The sequence below is a fragment of the Spea bombifrons genome, chromosome 7, assembly GCF_027358695.1.
Source record: "Spea bombifrons isolate aSpeBom1 chromosome 7, aSpeBom1.2.pri, whole genome shotgun sequence".
NCBI classification, from domain to species: domain Eukaryota; kingdom Metazoa; phylum Chordata; class Amphibia; order Anura; family Pelobatidae; genus Spea; species Spea bombifrons.
In genome coordinates this window covers 36011519-36030712 of record NC_071093.1, presented here as the reverse complement: position 1 = coordinate 36030712, position 19194 = coordinate 36011519, and the positions used below count along the sequence as shown (strand labels likewise).

Below are 19194 nucleotides of genomic sequence, written 5' to 3'. Positions count from 1 at the left end.
TTACCGATATCACATTGCGCTGTGAATGAGGGCTGGCTTCATATTTCTTTTGATTAATCATCTTTACCTGATTTACCACAGTATTCTATATTTATGATATATCATTTATATGATCAGATATATGCTTATTGACATTACATGTGTGGGTTAGCTGACAGAAAACAATGCATGAGGGAAATTATTGGTGTTTGGGGTCTATTCACTAAAGGGAAGGTATCATTATACATTATGAAGCACTAATCTCATTGAACTTCTGCTGCAGGAAGAGCGGCTTGGCCCTGTATAATGTATAATGAAAGAGGCCGTCTACTCTCCTTGACAGTCCACTAAAGAAGAATGAATTCTAAAGGATTCTGTTGCACTAGTACTTAATATTCATTCTTCACAAAAGATTAAAGCTATTACCTGACACAGAAGTTACAGCCCTGCTGCTGCAGTTGCCCTTGTCCAGCTGATCTTGCCACTGACTGGCTGCTTGAAGAGCCTCTTTAAATCACAGCAATTTCTGCCGTCTCCTCTGTTGTTGCTGGATAAACCTGCCTGTGCTGGCCCTTCGTAATGGTGGACAGTGAATTGTGGGAGCTGAAATTGTGAATAAGCCCCATTATATAGCTACGCTCAGGTGAATGTATACAGGGAGGAGAGTCAGCCGGTAGTTCAGCTCAAGCAGGACCAGTTAAAGTTGTCGCAAACGTCCAAACTTTTTTGTTTATTTAAAATAACTGGATGTTAAAGACAAACAGCAGAATAAAAAAAACTTTGAGAAAAATGCATTTCTTGTTTTTATTTTTATGCACATCTGAGCCCAGGCTTGCCATGCTTCCTCCCAGATATGCCTTATACCCCCAGATATACCCCTCTGCCCTCCCCAGATATGCCTTATACCCCCAGATATACCTCTCTGTCCCCCAGATATGCCTTAGGGGTTCACAAGAGAGAAGAAAAACAGGGTCAAACACACATCTGCATGAGTTTTCTCTAGTCTGTTGTATGAGCGTAATCTGAGCTTTTTGTAATATATTTTGTAATATAATTTTTGTAATATAATTTCATAACAATTAACATTCCTTAGGTTAATACAAAATGAGACCCGGAGGAGATGCCACGGCACCGTTGGCTCGGATCTGTGTTACGATGAAGTCCACAGGAGAATAAGCATCCCAACTAAGAACACAACTCCATCCTACTCAAAGGGGAAACCATTCATCGCACACTTCAATTCAGCCAACCCAAGAAACACTGTCGATCTCACTGGTATTTATGTCCCGTGAAATGCCACCAACTTTAGGTTAAGGTGAGCATTTAAATTTTAATTTTAACTGTCATATTAAAAACTTCTATGTGTAATTTATTAAGTAACATGATTACTTTGCATTATTATGATGTTTATCTCAGCTATTCTTGTAAAGTATTTGCTCAGCTGCACACTGAGTCAAACGGGAGTTAATATATTCATGGAATCAACCATTCACAATCTAGTGGGCGGGGTTCCGCAATAACAAAGGCACGAACGAAAAGCTAAGTGCTGATACAGCTGCTGAAAACCTATTTTGACACAATAACTTGATTTGGAGAGAAATAGGTGAAGCCCAAATGCCACAAGTATCCCCCTCGACCATTGTTATATGTTGGTGCATTCTAAATAAACACCAGCAAATGATAGGGAGTCCAAAATGCAGAGGCTTACCACTTGGCGTATTCATTTTCTAGAGCATTTATATATTTAAAAAAAAATAATAATAATATATTTATAAATATTTATTGGGGTTTGTGTGACGTTTTTTAACCCATTCAGGAGCAAGAGATTTTCATACTCCAATGATCATATTTACTAAAGCATGATTTCACTTTTATATATCTGATGTACCCATCAAAAAAGACATAAAATAAAAAGACAAGGAATGCATGTCTTATCCCAACTAATGGAAATGCTAAAACCAGCAGTGGAAAGTGTCATGCCAGTAGACACAGTTATTTTGAATATAAATGGTATCAAATGAAATATGCAGACACCTCCCATTACATTTCACACAATTTTCTCCTTTTTAATACACAGCAATGGTATTGTTAAGGTTGCTGTTCCACTTAGACAAAACATTACTGTAATTGTACCATTTAGTACATGCAGCAAAAACATTTTTGTTTTATTGTAATTACATGAAAACAACAGACATTTAAGGTACTTTTTTGTTGCTACGGCAACAACGTATCAGTGCCTGCCTTTGCTCTAATAAGTCATTATCCGTGAATAAAGAGTTATTTCTGGCAGAGATTTGGTATTAGTAGCACAAATTACATTTTTAATGCTTTATTTTAACAGAGGCGTGTATCCTTTCCCAGAAGAAGTACAAAATAAAAAAAATCCTTGCTACCCACACCCCAAAAAATGGCTTAAAAAATATAATTTTTGTGTGGAAAGAGTGAGATCTCGGAAACATTAAAAAACTGGGATGTCGTAGCCTTTGGTCATGTGACTAATCTTGGAAGCTAAGCAGGGTTGGTCCTGGCTAGTACCTGGATGGGAGACCACCCAGAGATACCAGGTATTGTAGATCTTTTTTATCTGGGGATTTTAAAATGTTACTATTTTTTGGTTGTTTATCCTATGTATTTTGGTTTATTTGATGTATTTTAGGCCGATACTGTGACCATGTCCCAAGAGTGATGGGAGTTTAGGTGCAAGGCTTTCTCGTGTGTTTGTGTTTAATCCCACAACTCTATGTTTTAAACACGATGAGGCTCCTTTAAATATTTGGTGTTATTTCATCTCCATGACGAAGGGGGGTGGGGTTCTCTGAATTAGGGGGCGCTGTCATTAGGGGGCGCTGGCTGCAATCTGTTTTCACAGTTTCTTTGTATTCTGAGCTTTTGGACACACACACACACACACATATATATATATATATATATATATTATATATATATATATTATATATATATATATATATTATATATATATATATATATATAGACTGCAGGATTGAAGGCAGCAAAGATAAAAGCTATTTTTTCTCGTGAAGAAGCTGGCTTTAAGACAGCGAAATGCGTTGAGTTTTTGGCTCCTTCTACATGCAGGAACTCTTCTCCATATCGGGACTTCGCTGGCTGGACCAGGACGTCAACATTTGCAGCAGAGGGACTCTTTGTAGATTTTGGGCTCGTTTTTGCACGTGTTGTGCCTTTTGTATGTAAGTGCAATACACTAAGTCACTTTATGCGACTGTGGATACTGCGCCATTGGTTTTATTTATATTTTAGAGAATAAAGAGGATTTTCTACTTATGATGGATTGACTGTCACCTGTGTGTATGCTATGCCGAAGAAGACATTTTTTACCAATCGGACTGAAAATAACGTCCACTAAAAGGCCTGATTATCATCCACGTTTGTGAGTGGAATTCATTCTATAGGCACCACATATTGCTCCATGCTATATTACACTATCTTTGTTTTGTTTTCCTCTTATGTATTTGCGCCCCATGTGGAGGAGTATTAGTTGTTGCAGCCCTAGTCCGTTTGTAAGAGCCAAATGAAATGAGGAGCCTGAGCTGCTTGGTACTCCTTCCTTCAGAGCCAGATGACCGTATGAATCCCTGAGAGTAGCATCCGCTGAGCATTATGAGAGCTGTAATTACTAGACATGAAAATAAACACGACGATGCGTTTTCGTTGTTCAGCCCAAATACTTCAGATACCCAAAATAGCACATGGGGCAGAATGACCAGCTTTAGAAAAAAAAAATGGTTTTAAAATAGCAAAACGCTACTTGTACTTTATTGCCCAATAACCGGCAGAAAAAACCCCCATAAAAACATTGGGTATTTCTAAACTCAGGACAAATAGCAGTATCTATTTAGCAGGTTTACAGTTTACAGAAGTCGCAGATCAGCTTCAAAGACTGAGTGCTGGAAAGTAGGCAGTGAAAAAATAAAGGGACATGTGTGTGCGTGTGTGATCTCTTGTGTTTTTATTGACAAACTCAAATTTGATTAAACTTTACATACAAAAATCACAAGACAAGATAGAAAAAGGAACAGCAGATAAAATTACATAGACCAGCAGATTTCGGTCATTTTGTTCCCACAATGCAAAATAAACATACAATGGGTATTATCACTTATGTGAAAGAAATTCACCTCTGATTACTGAAAAGTTAATGGTGGGTGTCTAGAAAAGGGTTAAATCTAGCGAGAGGACACCGGACATTGCTTCACATTTCCCATCAGAGCAGGGATGTCAAACCCTGTCTAATGCGCAGCAAGGTCTTCTCTATTGGGACATAATAAAACAAACAGAAATCTGATGCACACCATGCAAAACAACACAAAATATTACAAGGTCAGCATAGGTATCTACGATTGTTACATCATTCACAACCTTACGAATATTACTTCCAAAAAAAAAGAAAAGCCCAACTTTCCTGCATCTGCAGAAAAAAAAGCGTTATTGATCAGAATTGGGCATTTGTACGTTTTCATGGATATACCAATAGTTGATTTTCACATGATGGATGACAAAGATATACAGATATACAGAATGAGAACTCATTCCCTTACATTGTGCTCAATCTGAATGCTCTTTAACGTCATCACTTTTGAGAGGGTTTACAACTAAATATATTTTGCTTTATATTGTAAACTGAAATCCTTACAGTTAAATATCCTTGCAAAATGACATTTAACGTAAATATGGTGAAGAAAAGTACAAAAGCCCCTAAATATGGTGCATGTCACAGGATGATTAAAAATAAACCTGGGTCCATGTGGCATCTTTGGGTGGGGATGACGTTTGTATGGTCAAAAGAATTTCCCAGAGGTCCACGTGATTTATTCTACAGCGTTTTCATAGGTGCCTGCCGGCCACCATAATTTAAAGTCTCACTGATGTGCTCATCCACTTAAGCAATCAGACCCCGAAGTATGAATGACTTAATGAAGACATCCAGCGGCCATAAGGTCTTCTGGCCTTTGTGAGCAGCGCGGCCAACAAGCGTCTAGTGGGAAAAGTAGCATTCACGGCCACATGTACCAGGCCTTGTGTATCAGTGCTGATGGATGACAGAGCTTCATTAATATACCCTGTCCCAATGCCACGTTTAATTACGATGTTTGTACCTTTTTGCAGAAATAGGCCCAGCCAAAAATGGAAAACCTATTTCTGAAAATGGCATTTGTGATTTTAATTTTTTAGATCTTTACAACATTCCTTCAAGATCGGTCAGTGACATCTATAGCTGTTTCTTGCTCTGCCGGTGTCAGTGTAGTAACGCCTCCTGCAAGTGACGCTATTCATTCACATACACAAAACACAGCGTCAGCTCATCCTCCCGACATCTGTGGGTAGTAAAAAGACTTCATGTGAAGCAGGACTGACGTGGGAGCTCCTCGGAGCTATGACTTGCGCCCTTGTGTACTGATGGATGCTCAGAAAGGACGTCGCAGGAAAGAGACAGGAGGGGAACCCACGCTGCTAGCAGGGCTCCTGAGGTGAGCCTCCAGGGAACCCGGTGTTATTCCACCATCACTGTGAGGCGTTTCACCTTTGAGAAAATCGTCTTCTTCATCTGCCGTAGCCCCCTGCACAGACAAAACGCAAAACGCTAAAGAAACGTTCATGTAACATTCCACTTAAAGCTGCCCTAGGGTCCAAATACACTGTGCAGAGCCAGGTTAATGGATTGTAAGCTCCTTTGAGCCGGGCTCTCCTCACCTGTTGTTTCTGCAAGTCAATTTGTTATGTTATATACTACATGTTATGTCCTGTCTACCCACTGTACAGCGCTATGAAATAAATAATAATACGTGTGCAACAAATACATTGTGGTCAAGCACAAAAGGGACAACTCATCTAATTAGGAAGGTTATCTGCAGCAGTAAATGGCACCATTGCATTTTGGCCCTCAAACTGCCTTATATGGCCATAATCAACAGGGCAAAACCTACCCAGAAATAATTTGGGGGAAATGGAATAACACCCAGGTTAAGCCAATTGTATCAGATACCTTGATGTGTTTTTGAGGTCCCTTTAAATCTTCGGTATTTGACTCTTCCCATATCTGATAAATTGGATCAATGACCTTCTTACACCTGTTTAAAATAAAAGTTGAGATACTCGTATCTGCTTGTACAAACATACCCAATACAAAGAAACACTCGTACGTCACACTTTAACCCCTTCAGTCCCAGGGGTTTTTGGTACCTCAAAGCCCGAAGCAATTTTGCCATTTTTGCGGTATGTCGGTTTAGTGGTTATTCTCTCTTCCTGCAAATAGCGTAGTCATGTAAACTATATATTGTTTTTTTCAAGGAGAGATAGAGCTTTCTTTTCATACCCTAGTTACATGATTAGCTGAAAATTAAGGATGAGAAATTTAGTAAAAACTAGCTAATATTAGAAAAAATATATTTTTTTAAATATATTGTCCCTCTGAAGTCTCACAAAATTAGGTAAAGTGATGGAAATTCCCCTCCAAGTTTATCAATTCAGGTGTCCTGATTTCAGAAATACCTAATCTATATAGATTTTTCATACTTTCCCAACACTTATAGGGAACATACTATAAGGTGTACATTATTCGTAGATTTTTTATGCTTATGGCTTAACGGGTTTGGGGGTTCTGAACGGGGACAGGAGGGGTATCCTGTTTAGATGTTGTGTTAGGGCAATGGGATGTAAGGTTTTTTGTTTTAAATTATTTTCTTTTTTATATATTTTTTTTTATTTTTTGTATTTTTGTCAGGGGGGAGTCCAGTCTGTCAAACGACAGCCTAAACTCCTGTGTAGCCGCAGGGATGTGTCCCTGCAAGAAGAGCAGGACGTAGCACTACGTCCATGGGGGATTTCTGGGATGCGTTTTTTTGGACGTACCGGTACGTCTATAGGGGACTGAAGGGGTTAAGGTGTCTATTGTAAATTTTAGTATCACCCCCTAACATTACCATAGGCCCTGCTAAAACGGCAAAGACAGTGACTGCAGGTCATTTTTTTAATAGTGTTTATGTAAATGTCTAATTTCCTGTCCCCTACTCTCAATGGAAAAATGAGAAAAGTGTCACAAGACTAACTGTACTAATTGTAATCTTCAGGGCCTTTATAAAACAATATAGAAAGAGAAGGGAAATAGATGAAGGAACTACTATTTAGGTGCATTGCTGGTAACCACTAATAGTGCCCTAACAGCTGAATGAACCATAACCGCTGTAGAACTTCCAGTTAACTGCTGACTCAAACCTTTTTATGCCAGCCCAATAGAAGGTATAAGTTTCAGCTAAAAGCAGCTATATCTTTTGAATAACGTCAAAACACACAACTGTCGCCTTATTATACCTTTTCAAAACACAAGGGTCATAGGGAAAGAAGCTGTCAAGTGGATTAACGGACGCCTGGACAGAGTCCCCACCGGAGCTACTTCTTATAATGGGGATCATTTGCCGATTGTTCCTCTCTATGATGGTGTAGCAAAACACCAGCTGGTACTTCCTGGGGAGAAGGGGCACAAAAAATGATCACAACCGAGAAAATATAGAACGGAGGTGTATTTATTAAATCCAAATCATCTTTACACTAAGAGCACTAGAGGGCAAGATGCTCAGGCAGATGATGCATTCTAACCTACAGGACAAGAAGAGTTGTAAGATGTAGGTCTTTTTTAAATGAAATATAAGTAGCCAGTGTGACCTTTTGAAGTAAAGGATGGTTTTGGAAGTACCTGGTGATCGCTGCAAAGAAGTTGACCACCGAAGGAAGACAAATCTTCAAAGGATTGAGCTGGCACATAACGATTCGTTCCAAATTCAGACCCTGGAGATAGGCCAAACCTTTACAAAGACAAAAATGTTCAGTTCTGCTGCATATTAATAACACTATACGAGTTAAGGAGCTCTATATGGGATGTGTACGTTACGGTCTTACATTTAGAAATGGGGTACCTCCTCACTACAGCCCTTGACCATTTACTGGCCTTTCAAAGTCATTCCTTAAGACTTTCCATGGAAAGGGGTTGGCAGAATAACAGTGAAGATGGTGCCATGTACGTTCATTCATGCACCATTTATAGATGTACACGAGGCCTACAAGTAACTGGTCTGCATCTACACCTTTACCAGGAATGTGTCTAGCATCTCACACTTCATAAGTACATTGTAATGCCTTTCATTTCATTGAGATCATTTAGAAAGACAAAGCAAGCATCATACAGCGCACACCAGTAATTATAATATACAGTGTTTCAAATTATAGTATTAAAGTGCAATAAGCAGTACTCTCGGGTAAGTACAATAAGACCAATGACTGGCATTACTGACAGCACACCACCACGGGAGGTTATCCCAAAATCCTGCAGAGATGGATAGACCCGACGACTCCTTGCTATCCATTTAATACAATGAGCGTGGGAAATGTAAAATGCCAAATCTACTCATATACAGATGTTTTTTGTAATATACCGTACCTTTACGTAAGTCCCCTTCTACAATCTGCTTGTGGCGGAATATTAAGGTGTAAAAGACAGCCTGGCTTGCTGCATAGAAGGGGCCGTGGAAAGACACATCACAGAAAGCCCTGCTTCCCGCATCCTGATTGTCAATGTACCGGTGCAGCCAGTTGACCAAAAGGTCAAGACAGGCCTTCATTGTCCTGCGGGCACAAACAGATCCAATGAAGGAAACTTGCAAGGATGCCGAGGGTTCCCGCCAACCAGTTAAACACAATCTACCAAGGTTTCCGGACACAAAAAAATAGTGATCACAACGTCTGTGTGTTGTATGTTTACTACTGAGTATGTGGCTTCCATAACTGATGGAGAAAAGAGAAACCCGAGTAAGTGAAGGATGCCTCGCTTAATGCTTTGCTCAGACTTAATATAGCCGGACTCCGAACTCTATAATATCCCATTAACCTTATATTACTAATAGTTCTTCTACCACTATTGTGTTTTTTTGTCATCTTATACAGTATTCAGCACACACAGTACATATCATTTACTGGAGTTAAGCACCCTGTCTATAAGAGAAGTCTTTCCTAATCAAACCGTTACCCCCAAGATGTTTCGTGGTTATTTTTCCATTTAACAGAGCAGGGTTTATACAGACGTTAACAAAATATTCATATGAAGAAACGGTCACAGTTCTATAACGCCGGGGTGGCATTACTTACACCACTGGGATAAACTTGGCTCGAGACAAAAAGCTCCCGATGTAACTTGCAGCAGTTTGTCTGATAATTGGGGGATTATTTGGATTCTGCAGTTTCTTCCAAAGATGTTCCAGAAAGGCTTCAGCAAGTCCCTGTAACAACACGACTAATGATTAATAATCCTTATTATAACAGACTCCAGATTCTCTAAACATAACAACCCTGTGACAAGAGCAGACGTTACCTAATGTTTATACCTAGAATTTTGGCTGATAAGGTTAAAATTATGATATTTTTCAGCAAATTCAGAAATCAACTGAGTTTACAACAGAGGCAATAGGAAGTTTCTGAAAGAGACCATTTAAAGCGGGTCTCATAAATCAAATCGTCAGACTAACAGAAACAAAATGAACGACAACTTGGGGCAGGAGTGTGGTTCTTATCGTCGTCACCTTTGTAGTGAAATTGTTTTGTGACTTATTCCCTTTAGGAAGGAGCTTAAACACTCAGATGTAATAATGTCATGAGTAGCAAGTACAGAATTCCCACACTCGATCCAAAATCATAACGAGACTCTTGGGGGGTAAAAGTTTCAATACATCAAAACAGGCCAGGTATGCCTTAGCAAAATAGGTAAACATAGTATCTCTTGTGCAAGATATTAAAGTCATCTTTACCTCCCAGAGGCACTAAAACCAACGTGAAACTTGCTGGCTCAGCATATTCATCAATCGCGTCTCCGAGTAAAAGCATTCTGTACAATATTACAGCCAGCAAAAGAAAATCGAACACGACATACATACCAGTTTGAAGCTACAGAGATGGAACATTACAAACTGAACATGGCAAGAGCCGTGGGTCGGTAAAATAAGTTTATCGAATGTTGCCAAGAGATCTCTGTATAAATCCTTTGTTTTGTTCAGGTCCAGCGAGCCTGTCAGATACACAAATTGAACCATACTTAAAAACACGTCATTCCTATCGATGCATACTTTTCAGTTCCAATACAGAACATTTAGTCAGCCTATCTATCCTGCAGCAAAGGCACCAAACCTTATTTGGCCCTTGGTCTTGGCTTATGGTCAAATATATATATAGCCAATACTACGTTTGAACCCACGGGGGTTTGAAAGAGTTCAGCATCTCAGCACCTACATATAACGGAACGTTTTCCAAAGTAACTGATAACAGGAATTGATACTTTGTTGTTAACGGCATAATTGCAGAAGTGTTACCATTTGTGTAGCAAATGTCTTTGTTGTAAGCAAAGAGGACAAGCATCAGTACATCCAGGCGCTCAGCATCGGGATGGGACATTGTATCAATGTCAACAATTGAAGTTCTTTTCTCCTCGGGATCCTCATCTTCATCCTGTGGGTTTGAAAAGACTTAGCATTCTATCCACTTACAGAATTGTGCTTCCTGTCATCCAATAAATACATATGATATATGTGTAACTGCCACAACTGCAAGCAGAATGTATAAATTAATAGAAAATGTGCTTTAAACCAATGGGTCCCATGCCTATGACATTGCTTTATGTAGATGTGGTATCTCACAATGTCTCTTAGCATATGAAGCTTTGTGCTATGAAGCATCTCAACTCTGTGATATCACCGAGCATTATCAAAAGCCAACAGTGGGCTTCTCATGCCCAGAAAGCCCTATGTAATTCCGTTAAATGAAAAGTAAAATGACTTCAAATATCAGCCCTTCTTGCACAGAAGAGGTTCGCTAGTGTTTGCCTTCTGTAATGCATGGGACTGACTTTTTTTTAATTTACCTGCAAATACCTACGCAAACACACACCCACACACACACACACACACACACCCACACCTGTTTAGTCAGATGCTCTATAAATATGTTTCCTTGATATTTTAGGCCAAGAAAGAAGACAAAAGTGCATAAAATTCACTGGGTTTTCAGAAACACTTCTTCAAAGATGTCTGAGGACAATATAAGAAGCGGTATAGAAAAATAATACATTTAACTGGGGAAATAAAAAGTACCCCCTGAATGCACAGAAAAAGGAGACAGAACTATTTACTGCACCAAATACATGCAAAAAAAAACTGGAATGGAAAATTCTGTTACTAAGCGAATCTCCTTACCATGTTGAAGAGTCCTTCTTCGGCGCTGCTATTAATCGCTCCATTAGGTTGGAACGCAGTCTCCTCTGCATCCTCTATGTCATGGCGTGGGACACTCACCTGAAAGTCAGCAATAGATATGAGAAACTGTCAGATAGTCCAGTAATGCCACCATCAAGCCTCCAAAGATCCCAGGCAAAAGATTAGGGAAACGCAAAAGTGATAGCGTTTAGAGCTGCAGGCTTAATTTAATTAAATATTCGGTAGAATCAATGAACACAACAGGACACACTTAGACTCTTGTAGATTCTCAACTCCAGCGATGACTAAAGGTTAATTAACTTGATCTTCTAATTTCATATGCTTGAGTTTTCATTGCAGTTATGAGTTTTGACAAGTTGTTCCTCATACTGATCCAGCTGCTCTAGTTGACTGTCTAGAACCTTTCTTTAAATACATCTCTTGCCCATTTCTGGAAACGGTTCTGATTCTCTCTTTGGAAAGACGCAGCATCACCTTTTCTTAAAGAATGTTCTCAAATCGAATACTATGAGTCCTGCAGACCAGACCAAAGATCTTGCCAAAGAAATTGAGGCAGAGAAACGATGCAGCACAATTAGAAAGCCTTTAACGGTTCCACCTATGTTCCAAGTCAGATCGACCTTCACATGAACATATGAATAAGCCATTTTCCCCTTTCCGAACGCAACAAATGGGCAATTTAAACACTTACATCAATCTTTATCAACTTTTCAATGACAAGTTCTAAAATTTCCAGCCTTAGTGTTGGGAAGTAGACAGTGATCCGTAGGAGGTTGTGCACATAGCATTCCTGAAACAACACAAAAAATAATGGCTATTATTAAAACTAAAATAGTAACCAAGATGTTCATATTAAAGCCACTCGAGGTCTGGGAAAACATTAATGGATGCTGTTCCTTTGCTTTACATGGAAATGATATAATGCAGAATAGCAGCTGAGGCTTCACTTGGAGCTAATCAAGCCTTTTTATGTGTTTTTGTATTTTAAATCAAAACTGTGAAGATAAGGTTGAAATTAGAACCATTGGCATAATGGCTCAGCGAACATTATTACCACAAATTGCATGGCACATTTTTTTTTATCTGTGTTTGCAAGTAAATAAAGAATATCACAGAAGATATAGCCAATCTATCTCTCGTGAATGTGCGATGGCCTTTACATTTATGATCATGTCCAATGCACACTACTAAATGGGGTGGCCCTTTATCTTTTAGACATGGATGCTAGGGAGAAGAAGAGCAGGACGGCCAGAATAAAATGCTCTATGCTCCCATGTGCCTTAGATTTTACTATAATAAGCTCACCAGTGTTCTTGTAGACTTGCTTATGTAAGGAAAGCTTTCCCCAAGTATCGGCATCAGAAAGCGTGGCGTCCTATGAAGAAGAAAAAAAAAACACACACACACACAAAGTTAACTAACCGCGGGGTGAGGTAACAACAGATGTTTATTACCAGATACAAAGACTGCTTTGCACAAGGGAAGACATCTGAGAGGTCAAAGGGCTCTATATATGGAACTGATCTCTCCTGGAGATCTCTTTAGGAGAGCGCAATTCCCTATTTAGAGCCATTTGGTAAGCTTGATTGGGGATCCAACTTTGATTTTGTGCACCTCTTAATGTCCACTCGTGTTGCTTTGTTCTTCGGCATCTGAGAGATGGCAGACCCAGATATAGACATGAGGACGGGATAGGTCTACTAGTAAGCGTTTTACACAGAAGCAATCAAGCCTCAATTTAGGGGTTAATAAAAAGCACTTACGAAGGAACATATCGTGCAATGATTTGAAGAGCTCTGTGACACGTGGTAAAGTTTGCAATAATATCTGCAAGATAAACAAAAAAAACAATATAACAAAAGATATAAAATAAGAAACACAGGATGCTCACCAGAATAGCAAAATATCGATGCACATGTTGGTTTAATTTCATGAAACTTAAAAAACACTTACTTACATCTCTTATGTTCCACAAACATAACCAGGCAATTGAGAATAAAAATATAGGGGATGTAAGCCCTATTATATGGTGTTGGCAAGTAATATTTAAAAATGCCCATAGAAACTGACAATGCCAGACAAATATTCTTAGTGCTATTCTGTACATTTCGGTTCCTTGTAGACTTAATATCGTGGGTGGTAAAAGAGTTTAAATGCAAATTCATACTCACTTTCATCATCATCATCTGAGTCTGATATATTGACATCATCTTCTTTTACAATTACACGTGCTAAGAGGGGGGAAAAAGAAAAATACATAGTCAGTGATAAATGCCATTCCTTCAATTAATTCCAGCAAACATAGAGTGTTAGATCAGCCCCAGGTGACAGAGTTACCCAGATCCAATTGTGCTATTTCTTCAGTAATATAACAAAGCATCTGTATCATTACCTGTCTATACCCTTTAATGTATACGAAAGCTGAATGCACCTTTCAGGTCGGAAGGGGGGTCTAGTTTTGGAAATAGAGTTAACAAACAATAAGAAGGCACATTAAATTAAATCTGCCGCCATGAAGTGAATGTTAACTGATGAACCAAAAAACCTAGTAAACTTTAACAACTTCTAGCAAATGTAAGACGCTTGACACCCAGGAGATATTGGTAAGGGAGGAACAGTATGTTTTGGTCGGTAACACAGAAACATGGTGGGATGATACACATGACAGGTCAGAAAACACACAAGTTTATTTACTTTTAAGGGACAGAGTAAATAGAAAAGACGAGTGATTAAAAAATACCTGGGACAAAATGTGAGATAACCATCTTCAGGCAGGATCTCAGATATAGTGTCTGGGCTGACACAAGGTTTCCCAAAAATGCTAAATATTCTTCCACAACTTCTTTGCTTCGGTTTAACCATGGCAGCTTCTGCAAGAGTACAGATACATATAGTTCTACTTATTAAAGAAGTTCTACTTAACACCCAAATGAAATAATCACAACAGAGCTATTACTGTAGTAGTCTAAGCACTGTGTCTATATGGAGGAAACACCAAAATAATGATATTAGTAATATATATCAGGTTTCTTACCAGTACAATGTTGACTAGCTGCTCGTGGTCTTTTGTAAGGGATGTAACGGAAATGCGTAACTCATGCAGCCAATTTATAATCTGAGCATCCTGTGTAGAAGTCAAATAAATAACAGCATCATCAGTTTTGTTGTATGCAGTCATGCAGATTGTGCAGGAGTCATTTGCTTATATGCTTAGTGCTATCTTAATTGGTGCAACTAGAAAGTATCACACTATGTGTATGAATATGAATATATATATATATACACAACCCCCACCCCTACTAATCGGCCATAACATTATGACTAATATTGCATTGCCCCCCCCCTTTTGCCGCCAAAACAGCCCTGACCTTGACTCCACTGGACCTCTAAAGGTGTGCTGTGCTATCTGGCACCAAACAGCAGGTCCTTTAAGGTCAGTAAGTTGAGAGGTGCGGCTTCTATGGATGCATTCTGGTGCTGTGTGTTCTCCAGGTAAGCAACGCACACACACCTGGCCATCCACATGATGTAAAAGATAATGTGATTCTTCAGACCAGGCCACCTTCTCCCATTCATTACTCCATGGTCCATTTCTTATGGTCACTTGCCCATTGTAGGGGCTTTGGGTAGATAGGGGTCAGCATGGGCACCCTGACTGGTCTGTTACTACACAGCCCCATACACAACAAATTGCAATTGGACACCTTTCTATCTGGACCAACTTTAACTTTTTCAACAATCTGAGCTACAGTAGCTCGTCTGGTGAATTTGGGCACATGGGCCATGTGCATCAATGATAGGTTTTGGAGATGCTCTGACCCAGCCGTCTAGCCATCATAATTTAGCCCTTGTCAAAGTCGCTCAGGTCCTTACGCTCGCCCATTTGTCCTGCTTCTAATACTTCAACTTTAGGGACGAAATGTTCACTTGCTGCCTAATATATCCCACCCACTGACAGGGGCCAATATAAGGAGATTATCTGTGTTATCCACTTCAAATGTCAGTGGTCATGGCTGATCAGTGTATATATAACACACACATGTCATATATAAGTGTGTGATAGTAAAACGCTCAAAGACTCAAACATCATACTGTACCTTTATGTCAGGATCTGATAACTGATGCTTTAAAAGCTCAAAGTCGGCAGTTTCTCCCTAGACAAAACAGTACAAATGAAAAACTGTTTATATGCTTCCACTTGCTTGATGCAGGAAGTTTTCTTCTCCACCAATCAGAAGTAATTTTGTATAGTATCTCCCTTAGATAAGAGTATGAACTTTGTACTTAGGTCTACAGATCCTGGTGGCATGATATAGTTATTATTGAGTCTGCCTCTCAGGGTTGTCCTTGCTCTGAGACACTGAAGATAGGACCTGTGTGAAAATCGCCCACCCAGGGATACGCTTATAGATGTCTGACAGCATATGCATAATAGCAGAACTCATTATTTCTTTACACCGCTAAAACGAAGACGTGTCCAGGACAATTCATAGGACAAATGTGAAATTAAAGGGTCAGTTAACTATCCTAGGTGGCCTCATCATCAAACCATGCATACTAACGGGACAGTCTAGGGTACCCGCAGCCTCCATAAACTATTGAGCAGTTTAATATACATTTTTTACCTTAAGAAAGAAAGAAAAACACACCTGCTGAAAGTCTCTGGCATGAAAGCGCTCCCACTGACGCCAGATGTGTATGCGTGCAGGGGGTCTCATCAGACCCCACTGAAATCTTGTGTGAGCAATCGGTGGCTGGAGGTGAGTACCTGCCGCTTGTGGAGTCCTGTTCAAGAGAATTGTTTCTCCAAACACTTCTCAGCCTGTACAAACTGCATAACATGTAAACCGCTGCTCATCACTAGATATCTAGAAGTTAAACCGTATAACCAAATGGTCTGATTACAAATGTAACGCTGCTAAAGGGTATCTGCGTACATCTCTGGTCCCACAAGGGGCTTCAAACCAAATTCATTCCATAAAGAAATGTGTCTTATTGCTGCAGATATTCTGTAATCACCTTTGAATATTTCATCAAGACTTCTGCTACTTTCCCACCAAACCTCACAGTTTTCTTTGGAGGGGAGTTCAAAAATTCATCATATTCACACATCTTCATATTTGCTGAAAAACAAAGTTGAGAAAGCGAGTTCAGTGGCCGAAGCTTGGAAACGCTTTCAGCATAAAACACCTTGCTATACGTTTTACATTTTGGCTTACTTTGCATTGTATGATTAGCAGACACGGTGCTGTCCAAACGTCTCAGGAGGCTTTAACCCTATAAAAAAAGGACGGTGTTATAACAAACCTTGGTGCACAAGAGCTCAGTGACTTTAAACGTGACTCCTTTGCCACAAATCTTCTGCTCTGCTAGATCTGCCCCGGTCCACTGTAAGTGCTATTACCATGAAGTGGAAATGTCTAGTAGTAGCAACGGCTCGGCCACCAAGCGCAGACTACGCACACCCGCGGTGCAGGGCTGCCTTGTGCCGCATTGCACGGTGCATGAAAATGACCTGTCCTCTGTAGCATCACTCACTACAGAAATCAAACGGCCTCCGGAAGCAACATCAGCACAAGCCCCGTGCGTCAGAAGCTTCATGAAATGGGTTTCTATGGCTGGGCAGCTGCACACAAGCTGAAGATCACTATGGGTAATACCAAGTATCATCTGGAGTGGTGTAAAGCACAGCGGCACTAGACTCTGGAGCGGTAGAAACGTGTTCTCTGGAGTGATAAATCACGCTTCACTATCTGAAGTCTGATGGTTAAATCTGGGTCTGGCAGATGCCAGGAGATCACTCCCTACCGGAATGCATGGCGTCTACTGTAAAGTTTGGTGGAGGAGGATAATGGTCTGGGGCTGTTTTTCAGGGTTTGGGCCCCTTAGTTCCAGTGAAGGGTAATGTTAACACTACAGCATACAAAGACATTTTGGACAATGCTTTGCTTCCAACTTTGTGGGAACGGTTTGGGGAAGGCGCTTTTCTATTCCAGCATGACTGTGCCCAAGTGCACAAAGCGAGCTCCATAAAAACACGGATGGATGAGTTTGGTGTGGAGGAACTTGAGCGGCCGCATAGAGCCCTGACCTCCACACAAAGTCTTGTGGAAAGCCTTCCCAGAACAGTGGAAGCTGAGCTGCAAAGGAGGGGGGGCAACTATTTTAGAATGTGATGTCATCAAATTCCCTGTTGGTGTAATGTCCATATAGTGTGTGTGAGATATATATATATATATACATACATACATACATATACAAATTTGACAGACCCCCCCCATTACTAATAAGCCATTATAGTGATCGTTGCTGGGATTAATAACTCGCCATTCCAAGTACTTGTAAACATGTCACAGTTTATTAACGCCATTAATTATCATGGATCTGTAGTTCTATTTATGCTTAAGCTGGAAGTTAAACAAATACATTTCCTACTACTGTAAATTGTGTTGATATGCAGATTGGGACCGTGTCACGTGAACCCCGTAAATAGAGGGGGTTAGGGGGGGGGTGTAATGTACTAAGGCCCCGCTGATATTTTCACCGTCCTGTCACTACAGGAAGCAAAGCTAACTTAACCAATCTTCTAATTATACATTTCGGACAAGTGTCTACCGACTACTCACGAAAGTTAAACTTGTCCGGCTGTACCAACGTGCTTTGATCCACCACGCAGAAAGAAATGGAACGCGGAAAACGCGTAATTCTCGGGAGCCGGAAGTGTGGCGTGGTTGGCAAAACGCCGCGGCCATGTTATGCGTGGCAACAGCGATAGGTTCTGTGTATTTTAAATCGTTATTATTATTAAAGGTTGTAGTTGTCCCCTGGGCCTTTCTGATGTTAATGTTCTGGGTCATTATTTTATAACCCCAACTAATACCAAGAAGGTGTCCAATTTAACTTGCAGCTAATGCAATAATTATGTGGCTACTAATATGTTTCCTTTTGGTGAATATTTATGTGTTGTCAGAACAGAGCCAGCGATGTTGATTTCTGCTGACGGGTGAGACCAGGCCGTCATCAGGCTTAGGCTGATCACTGTTGCAATGCTGACTATAAGGCCTGTTACGCCGTGGGCCACGAAACCAGAATAGACTTACAATAAGAGGAGCACAATAAGATCTGGGTAACCGCCGTCAAAGCTAATCCTTTAAAAACGAACATGTTTATTCTATACTATAATGCTTCCGTTATAACAGAATGCTGCAGAATTCATCACCTAGGGGGTGCCAGATGTTTTATATAATGAGAAGTTCTTGGTGCAAAGTAGTAAATTCCAAGCGAAACACAAATGGGGCAATATCTGCGGATAGGGGGTTAGAGCGCCACCATGTACTCGATGTGTGCTTGGTCTTCTAGGTCCACTTGGCCAGCCGTGTACTACCTGTGCCTGGTACAATGAATCCATTATACACCCTTTATATGATCACATATAATTCACACGTGGCACTTCAACAAATAAAGAAGGAATATGGAATATAGAAGTAAGCCGTGTTTATTACTGCAAACTTTTTCAAGGAATTAAACAAAGGTGGCTGCAGGCCTCAGGGTTCAATAATGCTTATTCATTTCTTTTTGAGCACGCATGGACAACACAATGATAAGCAAATACAATATGGTCTCCCCCTGAAAAAATTCTCTTTGAATAATAAAAATGGTCTGAGGCTCCCCTCAGCTTATTGTTTAACAAAATTGATTCAGGCGGAAGTCTGGTATAACTGGTGTCAAGACCAGAGCTCTTTGGTGTGTTCAGAGATCAGAGATCTCCCTTGTATCTGGCCCATACACACTATGGAGACACCATAGTGACCATGTTCCACGCTGCTCTCGCAGCATGCTTCCAGCCATGATACGCCACTGACAGCGATGGGTGACTTGAAGACAGCAAATGCTTGGAAAGAAAAATAAAACTAATTATAATGCACAA

At 40.1% G+C, this 19194-nt stretch overlaps 1 protein-coding gene across 1 annotated transcript; it reads right to left on the bottom strand.

Annotated features, from left to right (window-relative positions):
• Positions 1–5193: 5193 nt before the first annotated feature.
• RRN3 (RRN3 homolog, RNA polymerase I transcription factor) lies at positions 5194–17959 on the bottom strand. The gene is made up of 19 exons (XM_053471447.1): positions 17894–17959; positions 16487–16544; positions 16287–16390; positions 15365–15421; positions 14302–14391; positions 14008–14137; positions 13439–13498; positions 13031–13094; positions 12573–12642; positions 11959–12057; positions 11247–11345; positions 10368–10503; positions 9936–10066; positions 9154–9284; positions 8450–8634; positions 7709–7817; positions 7327–7479; positions 6002–6086; positions 5194–5576 (listed from the first exon to the last, which is right to left on the bottom strand). Exons 2-19 carry the CDS (start codon positions 16491–16493, stop codon positions 5424–5426), a joined length of 1863 nt encoding a protein of 620 aa, XP_053327422.1. The 5' UTR covers positions 16494–16544; positions 17894–17959; the 3' UTR covers positions 5194–5423.
• Between the last annotated feature and the right edge of the window lie 1235 nt (positions 17960–19194).